The 24,803-nt window shown below is 37.3% G+C and overlaps 1 protein-coding gene across 2 annotated transcripts in view; it reads left to right on the top strand.

The window, feature by feature from the left end:
* Nucleotides 1–12,223, top strand: part of UBN2 (ubinuclein 2) — a 67,363-nt gene extending 55,140 nt beyond the window's left edge. For both annotated transcript variants that reach the window (XM_036230835.1, XM_016161900.2), the window contains exon 17: nt 1,979–12,223. In XM_036230835.1, the coding sequence (XP_036086728.1) occupies nt 1,979–2,028 (50 nt within the window). In that variant the 3' untranslated portion in view covers nt 2,029–12,223. The remainder of the gene's footprint in view (nt 1–1,978) is intronic.
* Nucleotides 12,224–24,803: the final 12,580 nt, after the last annotated feature.

Genomic DNA, 24,803 nt, shown 5'->3' with positions numbered 1-24,803 from the left:
CCTTGAGAAAATGAATAAAAAAACCACAGTTGTGCAAAAGGGGTACACAAAGTAGGTATAAATGTCCACCATCCTAATCTTCCTAAACTCCTCAATTAGGTTTAATGCTTTAAGCTGTTCTACCCTGAGTATTGACGATGCTTGGTATGACAAGTTTGGCTTAGGGCCATATGCACATAGAGCAATTGGTGTGAACCAGCAAGGAATTAGATGCAGGATTCTCGTGGTTCAACATGGCCCCAGTATTCCAGCTTTTATATGAATTAGCTTCTTGTCTGGGCAGCACCACTGTTCCAGAGGGAGAAAGGAAATATGACTCAGTATTTTTCAAGTAATTGAAATAAAAAGTGTACAGTTTTTCATTTTAATAACATTTAGAAGTATAAGACAGAATTTGACTATCAGGGTTGGATTTTTGAATTCAAGGAGTGCCACTTTGAGCAAGTTTCTTAACTTGTTTGGCTATCACTTCCCTAGCTTGTAAACTGGGGACAACATATTTTAATAGGCTTCTTATGAGAATTTAATAAAAATGTATTAAAGCTTCTAGCATGGCATCTGATAACATAGTAAGAGCTCAATTAATACTAATTCTCTAACTTTATCTAAAGTCAAGGGTCAGTAAACTTGTCCTATCAAGGCCCAAAGAGTAAATTTTAGGCTTTGCAGACTGTATAGTCTTTATCACAGCTCAACTCTGTCGCTATAGTGCGAAAACAGCCATAGGAAATTTATAATATGACTGTGGCTGGAGTCCAATAAAACTTTATGTATAAAAAGAGGTGGTGGGCTGGTTTTGGCCCTTGGTCTAAAGACTCTCACAGTTCAATTATTAGGAGTATTTTATTTTGCTAATTAACCAAAGAAAGCGTCTTTGAGCAAAATCCCACCTTGCCATTTTGTGAGTTTAATTATGCCTCAAGTTAAATCGTTACTCTCTACTAATGCAATTATATAATAAATGGAAAAGCCAATACCTTAGCTGTTGTCGCCAAAGTTATTTTAATAGTATTCTGTTTATACAGCTTTGGAAAGAATCATTCTGTTTCATTGATACATCTTTCCTAAAGTAGAGGAAGTGCTTTTGTTTTGTTTCGTTTCTTTTTAACAGTAATTTTCAGATGAGTGGACATAGTACTATGATTTTTGTGGTCTCCTCCAACCTTAAGATTGTTACTGTAATACAATATTTTGTCCTTTTCACCTGTGTATTTCTACCATGCTCCCCCCCACCCCCCGTCTTTTTCTGTTAGGCCTAGAGGTCTTCATATTCCTTGCTAAGGGAATGGCCTTTTAGAGACTTCCTTTATATTTTTTGGGCTTTTGAAATCTCTGGGCCTTCCTCTTGCCTCATTTAAACAGAGTAAGCAACATTTTTCTAGTAAGGGTCCTATGTGTAAAAACAGGAAACCATTATTCCCAGCAGCAGACTCTCCTACCACTTACAACTTTTGCCAGATTAGGACCAAAACAAAGACTCAACTGGATTTTTCACTACCAGGGTGCCCCATTCATTAACCTAAATAATTGAGAATTCATTATCAAGTGCTCTCTATCATGGCAAGAAATTCAATTTCACTTGCAAAATAAGTGAAATTGACCTTGTCTCCTAAAGGAATCGAAAGATGTGGTAGGTCCCAAGAAGGTGGGGATTATGTCCTAAATTCTTTTATAATCCTCAGAGAATTCGGCACAATCGGCTATTAAGTAGGTGGTAAATACTTGTTCAGATAGGTTTTGTAGGACACTGTAAACCAGTTGAACCACAGTCATTTGAGATAAGAGGATCGGTCTTGCAGAGTTTGTATCTCCTTTATGTTTTCTCAGCTTCTGTAATGCTATAGCATGTGAAATATAAAAGGTTATCTTTGTAGCCATGTCATCCACATGAAAATTGAAGGATATTTTTTGCTTTGTTAGTTTTTATCAATTCTTTATAACATGCCTACCTATACCCATTAAACATATCTTTTCTTAGATGGAGGCCAAAGTAAAGGGGACACTAAATTACCACGGAAATCTCAGTGACTTCCCAACAAGAGAAGGACATCCAGCTGGCTGATGGATCTACCTGATGGGAAAGTACTCGCATAGTCATAGGGCTGCTGTTCTGTCGATGTTTACACTCTCTCGTCCCAAGCACTGTGGTGAGGAGGAAGAGAAAAGAGAACATTACTTGAGTAAAGCCAGTTGCAGGAGGAAGAAACGCTTTCTTGCGAAGTTAGTGACCTTTGGTCTCTTCTAAAGAAAGACAAAGTTACCATAATAACTGACTTGAAAGAGACTCAGTTGTCAAACCCACAGAAGTACAAATTTAATTTTTCCCCGGGGGGAGGAAGAAGGAAATTGAGGATTTGGGTATACTCCATCCATCCTGGGGGTTGGATCTGAACACTTATAGACATAATTTCATAATAAAAGGCAATATGTCTGGAATTAGGCCAGTTTGTCAGGAGTAATGAGCATGTCTATTTGAGTGGACTCTGCAGCAAATTTGCCACCAAAAAAAAACTACACTATGTCTAATACAGACAGTAGCTGAGTAAATACTACCCTCAAAAATCCTGAACAAACTTGAATCTTCTCCAGTGTGTAGCAACTCCCCCATAGAAATCAGTGGACTAAAAATGCTTCGGGAAAGCTATTTTAGCACAGTGATATATATTGTTAATCATCGAGATTTTTAAAAGTCAAGAAATTGAGCCTGTTGCTCTTTAACAGACGAAACTTAGATGTCCCCTTTTCGTAAAAGGGTCAATTTCATCTTCCATTCAGAAGCAGGTACTTAACTCTTTTCTTCAGGTGATTCGTGCATCTGGTATGACTGGTTAATTCTTATTTCCATTCTTGATGCTAAAATGTGACTATTCACATTTTTCTCTTGAGAAATGGGGATCTTTGACGTAGGGCTGTGGCTTTGGTGCTCTTGAGCCCTCGCAAGCTTACCACTACGAATTGTAAATTTCCCCCATCTTCACCTCAGTTCACAATTTCTCCTGTTCTTTTAGCTAGTGGTACTTCAGGTGACTTAAATATCGATATAAACAGGTATAAGTGTGTACTACATAGACTTCTTCACTGGTCATTCAAATAGCATATATATATTTTTGGAATTTTTAAGATAGTATTTTAAAGAGAGGAATTGCATTAGAATCATGTGTACAAGGGATTATTTTTTGTAACAATCACAGTGTATTTTTACTCCCTATATCCAGTTTAGTGAAACTGATTTGGAGCATTTACTAATATTTCCTGAGAATATAGTATATGAGTAATGCTACAGATAATACTACAGACTCCTTGCTTATTATGGCTTCCTCATGCAAACAGCATAGTCCACAAAGGATGTTAAGGGAGAAATTTATGGTTCCGTTTGGATACATTCTATTTGATTTTTTATGCCTCATCATCAGTCTAGTATCACTCTTCTTTTTTTTCTCTTCCTGTTTAAGCTTCTGAATATTTTCAAACAATATGCAAAAATGGTATGAACATGGTCCATTTATAATGACAAACTAACTAAAAACAGCATCAGATTGATAGTAGCAAGATTTCTTGCAAATGTTTTCATTACAAATCACTCTATACCATTAAGCTGATTCAAATCAGAGTATTATCCAGGCCCCTTTTTTCTTTTTACAAACAAAAGTCCCAAATAGCCTATAGAACTATGAATAAATGACCACAGATCTCTTCAGATCTGTATACCTATATTTCGACTTCAGAGTCACATTGGCTTGCTTCATAGCAAAAAAGTTAATAAATAACTGAAAACTTTAGTTCCAAGAACTTGTTACAGTAAGAGGAAAGGATTATTTCAAAGGAATCATTGATATAATTACTTGCCTCTAAGAATTTAATTTACCCGTAAAACAAATAAGAATGTTGTATCAACCCTGGTAGATATTTTGGAAGGATATTGGGATGTTGCAGAGAGGTTTGACTTGAATGGGTCTGTTTGATTAACATTTGTTTGGTTTTTTTAATTAGGGAAGCTTACCCAATTCTTGAGTTATTCCACTATAGCATACCTTTTGTTTTTATTTAATTTGGGGTGTAGGAAGCCTTTGCTAATACTATGTAGGAGTTGCCCTTTGGGAAGCCAGCCTTTGTTTTACTTCCGGTACCAGGAGGGAAGTCAGTGCATACTAATCTCTTCCTGCTGATAGCTGTGCATGTATGTATTCATTTGTATGTGTGTATAGATGCACACATGTATTTATTCACATATAAATTCATCGCTAGTTTAAGTCAGGAGCACCAATTTAATTTCTTAAATCCCTCATTTCTGAATCATGCTGTGTGAAAATCTCTGGTGGTTCTGTCGTCATTAAAGAACAGGATTATCAGCTCTTCCCCTTGGTATCATTTTATAACTAGCCATGAAAACTGTCTGAAGGCCCTTGACTCTGAGAGGTCCATGTAAGTGAAGATGATGTTCTGTTCTCTTCAGTCTTGATTCCTTGGGGGCTGCTGCCAGATTCCCACCTCACACCCCACCCCCACCGCCACATTTTCACTAACTTAAATCCATTTCAATCAAGACTACCCTTTTCTGTTGTACAAATGAGACAAACAGTTTTATATCCCTTAATAGATAAATATAATCAAAGAGTTCCTACATGTAAATACAAAACTATTTCTTTTCTAGACCATAACATTGAAAGTGATGTCCATACTATATGGTCACTTAACTTTACAGTTTTTTCTTACTAGAAAACAAACATAAAAATTGGTTATTTTTTAGCACAGAGACGTGTGACTCATACTGTATTTTTGCACTTAAAAGTCAAATTCTGTTATTTTTTAAATGGTGAGTAATTGGAAAGGATTTAGAGCAATGTGTCTTTCTGAAGAGCATTAGCAACATCCCAATGCAAAAATAATCAGCACACTTAATTATATCCCACTCAGCGGGATTCTTGATTCAGGAAAATTAAGCTGTTCTGTTTTCGACTGTCTTGTATTTTAAATTGCCTTCACTGATGTATAAGCTGTTACTGTACATACAAGTTAATCCTCAGTATTCACAGCAATAACGGTCAGCAGCGTTGTCTTCCAAGATAGCAATGCTGAGCCCCAGTTGGAGACTGTTTGGGAGCAAAGTGTCAAGCTCATTCAGAGCCTCCAAAATCCATGCAAGCAATAATTCCACTATAAGTCGATTATAATTCTTTCTCCTATGCTTCTGAGATCAGAGGATTAAAAAAATCATGGTTTTAAAACAGCCTGAAGAAAAAGGTTTGGGAAAAGAAGAGAGGTTAATCTGAAGTTACAAAGTCCTGATATTCCAAGGAAGTCAGAGGATTGTGTTAGTACATTCTTCATGCCTACCACCCCTTTGATGGATGTCGTTAGCCCAAATAACATTTTTTTATGTATCATAGAAGTCCAGTAGGGTTTATTGTATCACTGAGGTAGGAGGAAGAACCGGGCACACACATGTTTGAATACTGTGGGTTTGACACCTGTTTGAAAACAACTTATTGGAAAAGATTTTTAACCCAGGATTTTTTTTTTTTTTTCCCAAAGCAGATCTAAATTGTTTACTACCCAGGGTTGGAAAGGGCAGACACCTCTAGTCTTTCTCCTCTGGTTGCCCTCTGCCATACCCCTTTCCACCTCTACTTGGTTCAAGATATTTCCTGAAATGGAAATTCTACTGTTTTTCAAACTGCCATTGATTATGAGGACTGTGTGTCCCTTGGGATCATCTCTTAGAACTTCATTTACCTATCATATTTGCTGCTAAATTTTTAAAATGAACTTTGCCTGCATTGGTTGACTTTAACCTAATTTACAGTTCTTTATTTCTGGAAGGTTCTGTCATATAATTTGACCCATTTATAGAATTAGGATACTTTATTTTAGGAGTGTACCATAAAAGCACACTGGTCTCTGTATTCTTTTTATCATCACTTAGGTTTTGAATTTGTGTTCGCTTGTTTTGTTTGTTGGTACTCTTTCTGTTTTGTTTTGTTTTAAATTAGAAAAAGAAGAGTGAGAAGAACCTATAATCAGGCCAAACTTGAGAACTTCCCCTGTGCTTCACTCAGCACTGTAGTTTCTGCTGACCTTATGTTCTCAGAAGGGGCACTTTTACTTTCTGTTGTGCATGTATAATTGTTTTCGTTGTTTTATTCATTGCTTTTGGGGCTTTTGTTTTTATAATAATGAAGCAGAAGAAAAATGCAGAAATAGGTAAATGACTGATTACAAACATGTTATGCAGTTTTATTTTATAAGATTTAAGAGGAAAAGTTTAACTCTGTAAGTCATTTCTTAGCTCTGGTGAAATGCTTATATTGCTCCTCTAAAACATGCTCAATTCAGGCCTTTGTCTTTGTTAAGTGCCTTTTTTTTTTCTTTTTCTTCCTCTTTTGAAACTGTTCTCAGATATCCTAAAGTACAGGCTAGTAAGTCAGGGGATACATGAGGAAGAATCTCAAACTTGCCAACATTATGTCATGTCATACTCTTCATCTTCCCTATATGTATATGGATATGTTGTAAGAGACATACAGGCATACATACATATATATGTGTGTGTGTATATATATGTATGTATACATATGTAATATATATATAAATCTAGTAGCTGCTGTAACATCGCATCCTTTCTGAACACTCTCCTTCCAGTGTTGCGAGACTTCTGCCTTGTTTATTCCACTGCTTTTAGTCAATGCAGGTGGGTGGATTGGGAAATTGTCTTTTCACAAGATGCTCTCTTCCCCCTTCGAATATCTGTCTGTAGAAGTTAACCAAAAATATATACATATATATAAAAAGTCAGTTAATACAAGTAAAATAAATGTATGGACTACTTGACTATTCCCGGATGTAACCAACCACTCTGTGCCCTTCAGATGGCACGAGTGATACTGGAGAAAGCATTGGAATAACAAGAGTCTTTTGTGGGTCAGGTCAATAAGGTGCACTGTGGCAGGTAAAAGGACATGAGGCGCTAGAGTTGAAGTCATGGTATTGTATCTGGATACGTTTTCAAGGAGGTCAGCAACTTTGTCAACATTAAAAATGCATCCTGTTTTCTTCTGGGAAATTATTTTTGAAGAATTCACATAGCTGCATATCTGTCAAAAGGTTGATACATTTAGAAGTAGAAGGACTTCAGATACTGAGAAGAACACTCATATAACTGATAGCACCCTTGAGAGATCTTCACTTTTCATTTGGCTTCATCTGCTTTTATGGTTATTTACATTCCTCCCTTGAGCAAAATAACATAATTTCAGTATCTAAGATTCATCCGACTTTTTAGTTGAAAACAGATGCGACATATTAAGGAAGACTAAGGTGAACCAATCCTCAAAAGCCAGCACAAAGATCTGATAAGTGCCCCCTTCTGAATACGAGTGGGAAGAGGAGACTGGTGGCTGAAAAGGAGAGGGCAGAGGCTCCCGATCATGCCACCTGCTAGCAAAACCGTCGTCAGCAGCCTCTGTCAGTCGTGGTACTCTGGATTACTGTGTTTAGGGGGAATATCATTTAACCTTCGTGCCTCAGATTACCCATTAAGAATATTGGGTATAATAATATTCACCTACCTCCCAGGGATATCAGAGACTTTACTATTTCAAAAATAATTTGAGTTTTTCTCAAATGTCGTATATAACTAAAGTATTATCATCATCCTGCAGAGGCTAAAAAAAATGGGTATAAAAAGCACCATATGATTTTTAAGTTAAAAAAAGTCACTGGAATTCTAATTTAGATACATATTTGTTATTTAAACATATTTGTGATGGGGTAAAATGGGTACTTTCAGGTTAATAAGTGGGGAGAGGGAAATAACACTAAGTTTCTTAAGTATACATAGATTTTTTTTTTAGCCTTTTATGGTGTTATTACATGTGTGATTTTTGCCACGGTTGTGGAGCTAAATCAAGCTAGATCCAGTTCGGATGATTGCTTATTGGAGGTGATAAATGATCCCGAAAGTGTTGTCTGCCTCACTTTTCCATCTTCTCAATCTAATTTCCCTTTATTAGTTGTTTGGTGATGGATAGCTAAGCTTTTAACTTTCTAAGAATGAATGGGAGTCTCCTCATTCTTATCAATCAGAGATTGTGTCCTATTTTTGTGACTATGAGTTTATCCAGCTTTGCTCCCAAGGGGCAAGCACTACACGCAGTCAGCTGGGTACACTTTTAGCCCATCTACCTTTGCAGTTTATGCTTTTTCTATCCCTGAAAGAGTCAGAGCCCTCAACTGCTCAGGTGGTAGGGAAATGGGAGAGGGAAGGCAGTGTGTTCACTTCCTAGCCAGGGCAGGGGTGAAGAGGGTGGGGGTAGAAAGAAACGTTTTGCCCAACTCTGAAGAGAAAATGAAGTGAAGATCATTTTATCCCGCCTTCCATCCCAGCATATTAGATAGTAATACATAGAATTTTTCTTTTTTCATTTAAAACAACAGGAAAAAAAAATAGATGCTGCGTTTTTAGTTAGGGATAAATGCTGAGCAACAGTTGTCAGGGGCTGTGTGTAGATTTGAATTGTAGCACATATTGAGGATTAGGAAAGACAATGGAAGGGATGAGGAACAGATTGTCCAGCCCAAGTGAGTCAGGAGGGAGCACCAGGCCCGAGCAGACCAAGCGCTGGGTCAGTCCCCGGGGTCAGCACAGCCAGGCCCAGGTAATCTCTAGTGTGAGGATGGTTTTTTCTTAAAAATCACTTTTGGGTTTTTTACTGCATTTTCCAGAAAAGGCCTTAGTTAATAAGTAGCCTCTAAGTATCAACTATGCAGATAAATATATTTTTATTTACCACGTTTTTCTTCTTTTGCTATTCTTTAAATAACACGTTAAGACTTCTACCCAAAGAAATAAGGCATAAGGGTTTTGTTGAATGTGTGTTGGTTCCCCTAGGGAAAATTAACAGAAGCATAAAATAGAGATATTTTGTGTTCTTCTATCCTAAAATGTGAACTTTATATTCAAAAACTAAGTACAGATCCTTTCACTGGTGCAAAACTATAGTTAGAATCATGGAATATCTTTGGGTTGTTAAGATAAATCATCCCAGTGTATAAGTCTTAGACAGTTTTAGATACTGCGCCACAGTGTTGAGGTTTGTAGAGCTGAACAGATGATCAGACTCTAAAGACAGCTTTGAGTATTAATGTCGAATAATTCTTTCTTCATTTGCTTTAGTCTTCATTCTTCTTTCCTCTGGTCTGAGCTCTGAAGTCAACCATTTCATCAGCCAGTTGCTGCACTGGAATACCGGTTGCATAAAGACGACAAGCGTGTTCCAGGAGGCTGTTCACATCCCAGCAAAGACTCAGACAGAGACTCATAGGCTTTTAAGCAGACTGCCTTTGAATAACTTGACATTAAATTATTTTTCTCAGATAGTCTCAGAGTACCATTTACTTCAGAGTAGCTATTTGTGATCTTTATTTAATTTCCTCATTCTGTAATACTGCTACTTCTCAATCTTTCTTACATATTTTCCCTTTATAGTGAGTTAGTACTTAAATTTCTGACACTTTTCCTAACTGTTACCCAAATAGGTCAAGAATATTTTCAGACAACTCAGTAGTATAATTAAGGGTGTCTGTATTTCCAGGACTTAGAATTATCACTGGTGACCAGAATTTTTTTTTCTCTTCTCCTTTGTATTAAAAAATAGATTTCTCTACTATATAACATGGTAGTAGCCACATTTCATGGCTTCCTCTGGACATTTTTTGAGGTTATTCAAAAGAGGTGCAGGCCTTCCTTAGCGGCTGTTATTTCTCATACTGTTCTGCCTTGCATATTTTCATATTTCCCTGGAATAAATCCAGTTTCAAAGGTTTGAACCAAATAGGTCATATGAATCCTTAGTAACAATTTTATGTTTCTCCGAAACTCTGTACAGTATTTGCTCCCATTTTCCTAATAATGATATAATTCTATTTTACCTTAAATCTAGTTTTAAAATATTTTGCAGTGGAGCACTCGTGGAAACCTAATTAAATTCAAACAGGATGACTATAACTCAAGATAACTGGGAAATACTTCTGTTTTTGAAGTCAGCAGCTCCATCCAGCCTCTAAGCACATTTAGGACCAGCCAGTTGGCGTGTCTTTCTGTGTGACAGCCTGCTCTTGATTTGTCGGATCTTAGCTGTCTTGTATTTCCTGTCCGGGCAGCCATAAACTTTCCTCGTGTTTTGCTTATCTCTGCTGCTTGCAGGGTAGTGTGCTCTGTGTGAGCGCATTGGGTTTTCTTGTACCTGCTAAGTTACCAAGGATTACCGTAGTTTTGACTAGAGGCATTAAAAGTGAAAGAAGTTATTCTCAGTTAACAGAGGTATTACTGTTTTATATAGTTAGTCGGAAAGTTGACCAACTTTGGCCAACTTTTTAAATCCTGGCTATGCCTACATAATTAATTACCTATACCCTCTGAGACTTTCAGATAAACAAGGGTCCCTTCCACCAATAGAAGTGGATTCCCAACCTACAGATAATTCCCTCTGATCCATGGCGAGCCTCCAGAGAAAGGATTCAAGTTTTGTACTATTTGTCCTTTGTTGGCTGTCATTGAAAAATTATATTATAGAAAGTATCAAAACTACAAATTGTTCTTCAGAAGAGTATGTAAATCTGAGGCTTGCCATTGTGTTTTGCTTGTGAAACATTTCAAGCTTAAAAGAAGAGGAAAAGAAATCTCTGGCTGGTGAAATTTCTGTGCCCCAAATAACGTGTTAATCAAAGTCTACCAAGGTAACTAAGTGATAGGTGTTCTCTTTCTTTTATTAGAACAAGAAAGTTAATTTGCAGTTGTAACATTTACGGTGTGACTGCAGACCTATTTGCTATAACTGATTGGAAATAAGGATTCTGATTTTTAGTCTGGCCAAGCACACATTTCCAGCCTGTACGGTATAAATTTGATAAGGGAAAGACTTTCGTTTGGTAACATAAGGAAAAATGGGACTTATTTATACAGTGAATGTTCACTCTGTAGAGGAACTTCCCTCCAGTTACCCATCTTCTCTTACTTTAGCCACCTCCACGTTCGATACAGATGCCAACATGTTTCATAACCGATCTTGAAGGAAGGAGCCTCAGAGCTGCTCCTCTGGGGGAGGGGCGCTGGTTGCTGTATTGCGTTTGTTTATAGGGAGGTGCATTTTCGCTAACTTGAAGGGATATGCTGTATTTTAAATAAGTGTGTGACTTAATATTTGGGGATTTTTTTTTTCTTCCTTTAAAACTGGACCTGAACACAGCTTTGAGTTGATATTTGTAATAATCTCAGGACCTGAAAGATTGTAGCATTAGTGTGTCTTAAAAATTATGTACTGTACCAGCCATGGATTTTTGTAAATATCCCTGTCTCCCTTTTTTGTATTATTTTAGTAAAAAAAAATAATAATAATAAATTTAAATAAAAGGGGGTGGTGATGACATGTGAATGGGTGTGGGTATGTATGTGTGTGTGTTTGTATAAGGCTCTTTTGAGACGAACTGGTGCTTGTTTAATTTCCGGCTCTAATCAGAGCAGGAATATGGACAAACTGCTGCTACTGAACCCTGCACTGAGCCTAGGTATTTCCATTTTGTCTTTCCCAGTGGTCGATTACATACGAGCTACCAGGAAATGACTAATAAGAAAAGTTCAATTCTTCTTCCCACTGCCATCTTGCCTTTGCATTCTGAGTTCTATACGCCCTTTGACGTTCAATGGTAAAGCTTTCCAAACTTCGGGTGGTTTACTGGTTTCCAGTTTTTAGAGAGCTCTTGTCACTATTTTCTAAGAAGAAGGGACAGGTAAATTTTTCTAACCAAAAAGGAAGAAAATCACACACTTCATAAAATCCTGATGAATTATGTGAGAGGGCTTAAACATTCCTAAAATATGGATCTGTGAATTTAGTAAATTAACCCCATGGATATACTACTTCAGTGCAGGGAATTTTTTCTCTCTCTCTCTCTCTCTTTTTTTCTTTTTCTTTTTCTTTTCTTTCTTTCCTTTCCTTTTCTTTTTTTCTTTTTTCTTTTCTTTTTTTTTTTTTTTTTTTTTTTTGCAACAGCCTTGCTCATATTCCAGGTGTAGCTAGCAAATCCCTGTTTTAAAGCAGGAGCCTTATTTGATTTAGTGTAGATGTTTCCTGTCTCTCCTTTGTGACAGGACCTTTTACATGATTGTTTTTTCTTTTTGTATGTGTTCCGTGTTTGTTGTATTAAATAAAGAGGAATGTACATATTATTTTTGTGTCTGTTGTATTATTGGCCTAACTTGGATTTTAATATCTCATCTTTCAGTAGCAATTGAGTATCTGTCGTCTGTGTCGCACTAGTGCTGGGCACTGTGGGATACAGAAGTAATGGACACCGTCCCCACCCTCAATATATTGACAGTTTGCAATCACATGACAGGTTAAAAGACAGCAGTTCAAAATTTGTCACAAAACTATGCTTCATTGCCACCTGTTATTTAGTTCAGAGCAAGGAGAAACTGGACTGGAGGGGTCTGGGAAGACTTTGTCAGGTGGATGGCAGTTGAGCAGGACCTCCAAGAATAAGTGGCATTTGGCTAGGAGGAAAGAAGGGAATGTCCTGAGCAAACCAGAAGCAGGCAGTAGACCAGGCTGGTGTGAGTCGTGCATTGTGATTAGCAGAAGAAGCCAGGTCGTGTGAGTCCTGGAATGGATTGTGGGGGCAAGGGTGTTCCAGATGCTACCAGGGTCACAGTTTGAAATATAGATCTGGGAATTATCTGCAAAAGTGGTCATCTTTTCAAGCTTTACTTGTGGGGCATTCTAGGAAAAGTGTTAAGAGAGTAGAAAAAGATTTCAACCTTTATAAATCTAGGTAGTGAGAAAAGATGAAGAGATAGAAAGCAAATTGTCAGAGAAATTGAAGTTTGTCATTTATGAGTGCATATAGAAAAGGATGTATGTACTGAAATATGAGTATAGTATGAGTGCTTTTTAGTTTAACTTAAGTATATTTTCAGTGCATTGTCACTAAGATGAATTTCGAAAAGGCATGGTCCTCATGTGGGAGGTAGGTAGGCTGCAAGTGCCTTTATAGTTTTATGAAAGTGTGTTCTTGGGAGTACTGTCCCCTCAAGAAATCTGTGAAATAATTTGACAATGCTTAGCTACGTCGTTGCCATCTTGTTAATGTATGTTAACATTTTAAAAGTGCCATTCCTATGATTTTTTCTAACCCATAATTTCCACTAATTTGACCATGGAATGCTTTTTTTCATGTAACTCCAATTAACATTAATTTTACAAGGCACAAAAAATTTATAAGGCACGTAAAACAGTATAATGACACATAGTAAGCACTGCAGTAAATGTTAGCTTTTATTATCATTCATACCAGTTCTGTTTTATTCTTTATTTGGGGAAAAAAAAAGTTTTAAAAAACCATGGCCCAAAGAGTTAAGGATTTCATAATAACCAAGAGAGAAATTTTGATTTAGAGAGCCAAGAAGTAAACAGCTGGAGAAATGCAACTAATTCTATAGAGTTCAATCAAGGGCCAGGTATCCAAAAGGGAGGGTTGTTCAAGGGAGTATAGAAAAACGCAAAGCAGGAAGTATGTTTTACACTTGTCCACGTGGGCAAGAAGTCATCTCAGAGCTGAGCTTTGGCACAGGGAAGTGTCTACGGCTGGTTAGGAAAAGGATGCATAGATGGGGTCAAATATAGGGGGTAGAGGGAGGGTGTAGTAAAGGGGATCAAATATATGGTAGCTGAAGGAAACTGGACTTTGGGTGGTAAACACAATACAAGATACAGATGTCAAATTATAATGTACACCTGAAAATTATGTAATTGTATTAACCAATGTTACCCCAGTAAACTTAATTTAAAAAAAAAAAATGCATGGAGCAGCAACTACAGATGGAGATCGCAGGCAAAGTCAAATTGGTGATGAAGCAACTTTGCTTTTACAAATCTATTCTCAGGAAGATGGACTTGTACAAAGACTTCTGCATAAGGATATCCCTCTCAATGTTGCTCATAACGGTGAAAGTTTGAAACAGTCTAGCTAATGCCATGTTAGAGGGGATTAGTTATGTAAAAAACAATAGCATTAAATAAAAAAACTTCAAAAAGTAAAGAGCAAGATGTGCATGTATTAAATGAAAGAGCAGTTATAAGTGTAAATGCACCTAGGCACAGAAAAATACGTAAGACATACCCTACAAAATACAAAGAGAAGTGATAGGAGTGCTTTGCTTTTTCCTTTAATTAAATGTATTTTCGATGAACATGGATGACATGAGTAAGTTTTGGCGTTTTTGGTGGTTTTGGTTTTTTTTTTTTTTTTTTTAATAGAAGTAAGATTTATTCAGGAGAAATGGGCTACACCAGAGAGGACTGTAGCCTGGATTTGTTTTAAAGAAAATCGGTAGACTTGGTTGAAGAGAGGGAGAAAAGGAAAAGCTTTCGTCTCGTCACTGGGGGAAGGGAAAGTAATTTATTTCTTCTACTCAGACCCTACTAGATCTCAAAATTGTGTCTGGCTTGGAGGAAGGAAGACACAATGAACTGCTTGATTATTCTTGTACTTGATTAAAAAAAAGAAGTACCAAGTACACAGGCAGACAGTGAAGGGAAAGCATTTCTTTCTTATCCATGATCCCCATTTTTTCCCCCACAAAAACCACTGCTATCAATTTCTCCAGTTAGATATAAATATGTATCTGATTTTTAAACATAAGTTTAGCATACTTATCTGCTGTACTGTACCTAGGATTTTTTCCAATTGTGGAGATTATTCCACATCAGCATATAGAGATCTGTCTTGTTCTTTTTGACAAGCTCATAGTGTTCCGTAGTTGCGGTATCATGACTTACTGTATCCATTCATTATAGATGGGCATTTAGATATCACAGGTCAAGCTATAATATCCTTTAGATATTTATAGTCCGTGAATGCATATCAAACGGACGGTCAAAAGTTTATTTTGGCATGAAAAATAATGCCCTGACGCTCTAGATTTGAAAGTCTGTCTAGAATCTGACATTGCCTCATATCCCTGTAAGCTTTGAAAAACGCTTGAGAAAAGTCTTTTATTTAAAAGAGTTTTGAAAATTGGAAATAAAAGCAGGGGAGCTAGTCTGGGTGCACCAAGAGTTGAGTTACATTGCAAGCGAGATCATGCGCTTTTCAAAAGACCCTGCAACCCTGACAACCCCTTCTGATGCTGGTATAGCCTGGTATGTCGTGAGTGTCCTTACCTCAAAAAACGTTCACTCTTCCTCATCAATATGTGCCTTGACATGGCTCGTTTTTTATGTGTATTTACTTCTCTGTCCCTGTGTCTGTCCCTTCGCTATTTCCCACTCTCTTTTTTCTAATTGGGTGGCATAGCCTGAAGGAGAACAGGCTGACATTAGACAGACTTGGGTTCACGAGTCCTCACGATGAAGCTGTGGCACTTTAGACAAGATGCTTAGCTCCTGTCAGCCTGTTGCCTCCTTTCTACAGCGATAATGCCCAACGACGGGGTCTGTTGTTGAATCAGAGACAAGGTATGGAAAGCACCTAGCATAGTGCCTAGCACATAGGAGCTAATAAATGGTGGCTACTATTACTCTGTTTCTTTTCTGCCTTTTTTCTTCTTAAATTCATGCTTCTTCTTGCTCTCCTAATTTCCCAAAATATCTAAGTGAAGCCACAGTGTTTTTTTTTTTAATCTTTTTTTTTTTTTAATATTTAAAAGTACAGTTAAAACTTTTTCATCACAGGTGTCAAACCCCCATGGCTTAACAAGGAAATGGAAAACTGCTCTGAAAACAAAATCTATTAAACAGAACAGTAAAGGGAATCCTTTGGTTCACATAACTGAGTAGTCTAGAGGTAAACCTAGTTCAGGAGAAGCTTTATCCAGTGATTCAATGTCACCGAGATCCAGCCTGCCCCTGCTCTGGCAGTCACTGTCAGGCTTCACAAGCAGTAGACCTCTGACAACTTCAGCCTCGCCCTTCATAGCCAACTGGCTACTGCAGTTCCAAACTATTTGGAGTGTGTGTCGTATATAGTTTATTTCTGCTTTATTGTACCTCAAATGCAAAGCAATGCATTAATCATGTTTCTCAATTCATCATACATGGTTATCATCACTCAGTATAAGAGTTTATTCCCTCATTATAAATTACGTCTCCTTTAGTCCTCTCTCTTTTCTGTCTCGTAGGCACCCACTCCACTTTTTTGACACGTGCATCTTGTTATGCATGCATCGTTCTATAATCAGTAGTGTTATTTTGTGTGTATGCAATTTAAATTTATACACATGGTCCTGTACTATAAATTTTGCTGTTTCCTACTTTCCTTACTTTTCTTAGATTTATCCAAGTTGCTATAGGTACTTCCTGTGTGTTGCTTCCTATTGCTGCATAGAATTCCCCACCGTGCATCCACATTTCCATACCTGTCCCCCTTGAGTTGGATACCTAGGTCACCTCCAATTCCTTATTATCACAAGAAAGTCTTCTGTGAATTACTTATTCATCTCTGCTTATTATTCAATTGCATTTTTATCTTTTTGTTATAGATAATAATCTCTCATCAGTGTTAGATGTGTCAGATATTTTAGTCTCTTTACCTGTCTTTTCATTAAACAGAAAACATTACTTTTTTTAATGGTCAAATCTGTCTACATTTGTCTATATGTTTCAAAGAGTTTGTTATGAAATATTTCCCTACTCCTAGGTCACAAAGATATCTTCCTACATTTTCTTCTATTAGCTTTATAGTTTGACCTTTCATTTTTTCGTTTATGATCAAGCTGTTGTCCACCTTTGTATGTCTTGTAATATAAGGGTCTAGCTTTATTTTTCTTCATTTAGTGAGCCAATTTTCCCAACGCCATCTACTAAATCAATACTTCTGTTAATTTTTGGTATCATTTTTATCATATGTCAAGTTCTCATATATGCACAGATCTGTTTCTGAGCTTTATTCTGTTCCATCGTTCTATTTATTTCCATGCCAGTATTAGACTGTTTTTCACTACTGTAGACTTATAGCATGCCTTAATGCAGTAGTCCCCCTGAATCCACATTCACTTTTTGCTTTTTCAGTTACCCATTGTCAACCACAGTCTGAAATTATTAAATAGATAGGGGGATGACTGGATCTAGTAAAGAGAGTCTTCCTCTCTGCTCTTCTACATTGCGTTTGCTAATTTTGCATTTTTATCACCTTTATAAATTTTAGAATAAAATCTTCAAATTCCTTTAAAAAATTCTGCTGAAATATTTATTGGGATTGAATTTAATTAGTAATTTGAAGAAGAATAGACTCTTTACCCTGTCAAATTCCCTTCTTTGTAGTATATTCAAATATTTTATGTCATAATACAGCTTTTATAAATGGTATGTATGTAATTCTGTTATATTTTCTCATGGTTTTTGCTGGTATCAAGGAATGCTATTGATTTTTGAAATTTGAGTTTGTCCAACAACTTTGCTAAACTCTTGTTCTAATACCTCATTTGATTTTATTACCTTTTCAATGGAGATGATCATATAATCTACATATAATAATAGTTTAATCTCCTCTCCTATTTCTTTTACTTTCTATGTCTTGTCTCATCTTTGAGCATTAGACTGGTCTTTTAATACTGTGTTAGACAGAAGTGGTGAAAATAGCATCTTTGCTCCTTATTTTAATGGGAAAATATCTAAATTTTCTCCATTAAGTATGGTGTTTATTATAAATTTTTGGAATGTCCTTTTTATGAAGTTAAGAGTTTTCTATTCTTAATTTTTTGGGACTGTTGATCATAATTGTGAGTTGAATTATATTAAATGTTTTCCATCTCATCCATATGTGATCCACACTTGCAGAAAATTTCTTAGTATATGCATAACTTTTTTTTTTTTTTTTTTTTTTTTTTGCCGTTGTGTCTGTTTGTTTTCCTGTTTTCATTCTCTGTTGTGTTTACAGACAACTTCCTTTTTCTTATTCAGTCTTGCCAGAGGTTTTTTTAAATTAATCTTTCAAAGAACCATGAAGTTTATCAGATACATATATGTTCATTATGGTTATATCTTTTTGATCTATTTTTTAACCAATACGTAAATGTCCTTCATTTTTCTTTATGATATTTTTTGCCCTAATATTAAATTTGATATCTCTAGTATTAAATGTGATAACCATATCCTGAATAATATTCCATCGTATGAATTATTTCACATTTTTATTTACCCATTCATCAGCCGATAGACACTTGGGCTGTTTCCACTTTTCGAATATGAATAATGCTGCTGTGAATGCTTGTGTACAAGTTTTTTGTGGATGTTTGTTTTTCAGTTCTCTTGGGAATATGCATAGGAGTGAAATTGCTGTATCTATATGGTAACTCTGTGTAATTTTTGAGGAACCACCAAACTGTTTCCCACAGAAGCTGAACCATTTTACATTTCTACCAGCAACACGTAATTATTTAAATTTCTTCACACCCTCGCTAGCACTTGCCGTTTCTCATTTTTTTTTTTTATTACCGCTGTCCTGGCAGTTATAAAGTAATATCTTCTTCCTTTTGGCTTGCATTTCCTAAATGACTAATAACGTTGAGTCATCTTTTCATGTGCTCGTTAAGTACTTAGTATATTAAATATATTAGTATATTAAGTATAAAAATATTTTCAGTAGAGTTTTCAAAAAGACCCTTTGTGCTATAAACTTTCTAAGGTCTTATATATCTGAACATATTATCTTTGATTCTTCACATTTAAATAGTAGTTTATCTAGACATAATATTCTAAGTTGTTATTTTTCTTCATCATTTAGAAAATATAACTTCTTTGCTTTTTTGTCTCCAGTGTTTCTTTTGGGAAGACTAATGTCAATCTAATTCTCATTCTTTTGTGGACCATCTGCCCTTCTTTCTAGACACTTTTAAATTTTTTATTTTTATTTTTTCTGTAATGTTCTAAAATTTCACTATAATGTGTCATAGTTTGAGTTTTTATGTATATATTCTGTTTGGTACTTAATTTTTTAAAGTTCTTAACCAATATATAATGTCCCTCATTTTTCTTTGATATTTTTTGCCCTAATATTAAATTTGATATCCCTACTATTAAATGGAGTCTTAATTATTTAAAGTTCCTCACTTATGATTTTAAATAGTTTCTTCCCTGAACCTATTTTCTCTCTTTCTGGGACATGTATTATAGAGATATTGACAGTAATATCTAGCAGTAGCAGTAATTTCTTATATGTTTATATTTTCCATCTCTTTCCAGTATCTTCTGGGAAAATTCCCTGAGTTGTTGTAGGTCATGATCCATTTCTCAGCTATGTAGCCATTATTTTTTTTAATCCAGTCTATTGGTTTTGTTCAACTACTACATATTTCATATCTAGTATTTCCATTTGGTTCTGTATAGCTGCTTGTTCCTTATTATTATCCCCTTATCTCTGTGAAGATATTTATTAAACTTAAGTTTTTGATCTGTCTTGTACCATTCTGCTTGGTTCAGCACAGTTTGTTTCATTTATTGTCTCTTTTGTTGTAATTATACTCCTCAAATATCCATTTATTTTTCACCTATGAGCTTATATTTTCCTAAGTTTATCAGCTTTCTTAGTTGGTGATGTATACTAAGGGGAGAGGCCAAGGTCAGGGCCTTACCATGTGCTTTGATAAGCAGGCTGGGAAGATCAGGGGACATTTCCCACAGCAATGTCCCAGGCACCAGAGTTAGACCTTGAAGCAAACTCTGGGTCTAATCCTGCAACTTGCCCACAGTGGCCTATTTCTCTGTGTGTTTGGTGATATTTTATTACATATCTCTGTACTTTGGGACTTTAGCGAAGACCTTTCTTTGAGGCCTGGATTTAAAGTGTGTTGCTCTAAAGAATATTTGAGTTTACTTCTTACAGGCTTCTAGGATCATTACCAACCCAGAAAAACCTTTCAGACTAAATGTTTAGCTTAGGGATTTGGGGGCCACAGAGATAGAATGATTTTCAGCCTCAAATGTACATGGGTGGTTAATGCTGGTGGCTAAAAACTTGTAGGAGGTTCCCCACCCTGCCACTCCAACCTGAGCTGAGGTTGAGTCAGAAAAGTCTCTTTTTGGTGAAGTCAGGGATATATATTTTTTCATTCCCAGCAATGAGGTCAATCATTGGAGGTTTCGTCATTTGTCAAGAGCTTATGATCTGACCTCCTTCCGTGCTAGTCTGAAGCTGTCTTTCCTTATGACTTTCTAAAGTAAGATAAAATCCAGGCTCAAGGCCACCAGGGATCAGCAGATATCCTCAAGGCAAATGCTGCTTTCAGAGCTCTCTTACCCATTCCTCCTCCTCTTCTGGCCTCTGGTTTTTCTAGCTTCCTTTATTGTACGTTAAGCTCAGTCATGCTTCAAAAAAGTATTTTTGTGTGTTAAAATTTCACCTAGCTGTTTAAGGGGTTTCATATATTGAGAGAGATTTCTCTATACATCTAATCTTCCATAATGTCAAAAACAAAAAGTCCTGTATATATTTTATATAAAAATAGTTACATCTAAATACAAACATATAAGTACGAATATTTAACATAATTAATATTTAATACACTTGCTAATTACTATATATTTAATAGTTCTCCTTTAACTGTACAGTCACATTACCCAGCAGTTCATAAGTCAGACTGTCCCGAGTCACCTACAGGGCGTCAGGTGTCCTCAATGAAAGAACAGGAGTTCCATAAGGAGGAAGGGTTGACAATGTAACTTTATTTACTAAAATGGGACTCTTTCTGTGTCAGTTTCACCAGAAACCCCAAAGGCTGAGAACAAAACAATAGGTGCCAAGTCCATCCACATTCTAAAGGGAGGAGGAGCTAGATCACCTGTGTACTACACGCTAAGAGATTGTGAAACTGGGAAGCACTAGCTCAATACTGGGACGCATTAGCCCGGCAACCACCTCCGTGCTGGGTAAGAAAATGTGAGAGCATTTCTTTGGAAGCAGTTGTCAGTATGTTGGACATTTCCCTTCTCCCCAAGAAGGGGAGGGTGGGGGTGCTTCCTCTTCACCTCATGCCAAATGAGGGGGCACTTCAAGAAGACCTTTTGGAGAGCATGACACATCCTGCGGAGTTGGAGGGACACGGGGACTGATGTCTGACTCACTCCTAAACGTCTGAAGACAAATTCTAGGTGGCTAGCTCCTTGAGAAGACAGAAGAGGAGAGAAGGCCGCAATGGGAACAGCTTGCACTCTCAAAGTTCCTGAGTTCCTGTGGACCCGATGTGGTTCTCCAGAGAGGGAGCCAGATTTGGTCATTAAGAAGGAATCCAACCAAGGGGAACACGTAGTGGAGGGGAGGCTGCTGGAAACTAAGGGGCCGGGCAGAAATCCTAAGTAGAGAAGGGGACTACAGGTGAGAGATTCCCAGTGATGGAGAAACTCTGAAGAACCCAGGAGAAAGCACCTATGAACAATGAAGCAGCACTGGAATCTGCTATTCCCAGAGGACACTAACACCAGTTTAGAGCTCTACCGATCAAGTAAGCCCTTACCTCTTCTTCCTTCCCCTGCTACAACAGGATACCAGGCACAGAAGAGCAGCTAGCAAGCGGGGAGGAGGTGGTAAGTGAGAAATAGAAATGACTCTGACCATGAACCCCATCCTCCCTCAGATTTCCAGGCTGGAGGAGGGGAGAAGTTTTAAATTAATGGATATCTGAAGTTTTGATATAACAGTGAATGAGATTTGTTAATACTTAGAAAAAAGAGACTTTTAAAAATGGTGATGATGATGATGGTGGTGATGATGATAACTCTCTAACCTGTTTGTTCCCTAAAAAAAAAAAAAAAGGCTGGAAAGGCTATAAATTTCACCCAGGCATAAGAATAAGTTTGTAGGGGTATTCGTGAGAAAACAAAGTTGCTTTCTGTTTATACCTCACAAGGTCTAGCTTGTCCCACAGACAGGTTGAATTCGAAGAGCAGAAGAGCAGATCAGGGAGGTGCAGAGAGTGGCCGAGGCCTGCCGCCCTCACGGCCCATTTTCATCCCCCCGGCAGCCTCTGCTGACAATGAGACGTTTCACTGGATGAAGTTTGGAGTTTCCATGTTATACAGACTGGAATTTTTTTAAACCAAAGAAAAAAAGGCTAATTGTCCTGTTAGTTTCTGGAAAAGCTTTGTGAACCACCCACGATTTTATGCTGGAGAGAAAGAACCGGGAGGTTCGCAAGCAGCCATGGCGAGCGGAATAAATTGCTCTCTGCCTGCACTGAGCAAGTCCAGCCTGCTGGTTAATAACCGTGTTTACTTCTGAGTATTACAATGTACTGCAGTTTACATGTGACAGGATGTTATCAATAAGGTTAATTTGATTAAAAAGAAGACCTTTAAATAGAAACTAATACATAATGGGAAATCGCCATGAAAATCCTGTAAACCAGACACTGAGTGGTTGTCTTCTTGAAAGGTACTTATAAGAGTTGTCAGACTTAAAAATTACTACTATTTTTCTTTTACAAAACAAGCACATGTTTCTCATTTGCTGTCCTCTTCTGTGATGACAAGAGGCTGTCGGGAGTAGGCTGCTGTACAGTCTAAAGTCTTTTTTGGCAGCCAGCCTTCATCCCCACATCCTTCCGTGTGACTCTCTAGCAGAAACTACATTTCCCAAACTCCTTTGCCTTCAGGGTTTTGAGTGTGACTTCTTTCTGCTAGTGTGTTCCTGTGAGATTTCAGATGTGGGAGGGAAAAGTGGCATTTTTTTCTCTGGCAGCACCTAGCAAAATAGGCAGTAGGCCATGGTAGATTTAAAGCTGTACCATAGCCTCCAGTGACCTCCCATTAGCCTCCTGGCTCAGTACTTGGGGGCCGCTCTGATCAGCAAAGGAGGTACCCTGCATTTTTTCTGACCCGCATAACAGCAGCAACCTCCTAATACTCTGAACTGCTGAATGTCAATGGCAAAGTCCCCCAACTTCCACAGTTCTCCCAATAGTGCCATTAGCACCTCAATGCCCCCGCACTCAATTTCTTTCTGCTTGAAAGGCCTGCAGTGGTTTCTCTTTCTGAAGGAGGTCTGCTGGACACAGCTGCCTAGCTGATATTTTGAAAGAAACGAACATACTTAATGGGTCCCTTTAAGTTAAAAGTAATTTTTTAAAAACTACAAGTGAGGCATTAACTGCCTTTTTAAAAGAAACTCATGCTATGAAGAAATTTGAAAATGGATGTTTAGAAATGTTTATCACTATGTGATTCTGTTGCCCAAAATAATGTGTTCCACTGAGATTTTCAAAATAATGAAACATACTGAATTACACTGTTTTCAATAAAATAAACAGTAATAATCTTTACCGAGAAAAATTAGGACCTTTTTTACTGTTAATAAATAAAAATATTTTCAAATTATTTATTTCATTTTAAAAACATCCTTTTTCTATTTTGTGCATGTTTTGAATATATATTATACTACATTGATTCAGTAGTACATGTATGTTATCTAAAAATAAATACAAAGACATGGCGGAGGCACAAAATTTTTACAGCTGTGGATACACTATATCAAAAAAGTTTAGAAATAAATGCTTTAGGATACACATCAACAGTATCACAGTTGATGGAAGTGAGTGCCTACACATGTATACTCTCTCAGAAATACCCATTTGATTAGTCCTGGCTCTTTCCCACCGAAATTTCTCCCCAGTTCCCACATGCATGGCCTGGTAGCCAGTCACTACTGTAGTTGCAGAGTTAAGACCGGACCCTCGGGTATCTGTTTCCACAGTTTTACTGGACATAGAAAGCTTGACCGAAAACAACTTCTTTACCCTCAGAGAGCTTGAAGGGTAGAGTATGGTGGCCTCACAATGGCCGGAGAATAAAGACAGAGTCTCTCCACTTAAAAGTATGGGCATTGCCCCACCCCAACACACACACACAAGCTGAAAATGCCCTCACGTCACTTGGGTTTCTGCTCAAATGTCACCTTATCAGCAAGGACCTTCCTGAACACATTATCAAGCAGCAGATCCCAATCCCCTGCCAGCTTTTATTTTTTATTTTTTTCTCCATAGCACTTACCATCATTTGAAAATTTTTATGTTTTACTTGCTTATATCATTATTGTCTGTCCAACTTTCTAGAATGGAAGCTTCACGAGTATAGGAAGTTTGACCAATTCTGCTTTGGTTGGCCTAGCATCTTGAAGAGTGACCGATTCATAGCACGTGTTCAATAAAAATTCATTGAATGATAAAGTACTTGCTTTCACAGCCTCCCTGAACCATTATGTGGGAACATGACCCAGGCTATGCTAGTTAGAAGTACTCATCCCAGGACATGACTCAATGACTTCATCCATCCTGGACCGAGGAGGAGAGAAGCCAGCAATGGGCAATGTGCTGGAGCAGCAGCTTTGATGCTGGCGTCCAGTCCCTGCCCAGTGTCACTGTGTCAGCACTGTGAGATGTAGAGACTGTACCTGATGGTGTTTTCACTGGACCAAATCTGGAGCAGGATTGGGGGGCAGGTTCTTGGCTTGCAGCCTCCAAGCCTGATCTCTAGCCTTAACCAGGAAATTCTGAAAATCACCCAGCATCTTTTTAATAAAAATTTCTTTTCTGCTATAAACTTAAAAGATGTTTTTCTTTAATAGTCCTTGGAGTTAAGAGTGCCTGAGGTCAAACACTAGCTTCACCGTGGACCAAACCATAAAACCGCTCTGAGCTTGTTCCCACATTTGTAAGTGGGGAAAATCAGAGTACAATCTCATTCACTGGCTTTTGGTGAAGGTCAAATGAGACAGTGTGTATAAAATGCACTGGGACATAGTTTGTACACTTGCAACCCTAG

Source organism: Rousettus aegyptiacus, unplaced genomic scaffold, assembly GCF_014176215.1.
Source record: "Rousettus aegyptiacus isolate mRouAeg1 unplaced genomic scaffold, mRouAeg1.p scaffold_m13_p_13, whole genome shotgun sequence".
NCBI lineage: Eukaryota > Metazoa > Chordata > Mammalia > Chiroptera > Pteropodidae > Rousettus > Rousettus aegyptiacus.
Note: the sequence above shows the minus strand (reverse complement) of the source record. Positions and strands in the feature narration are given on the sequence as shown.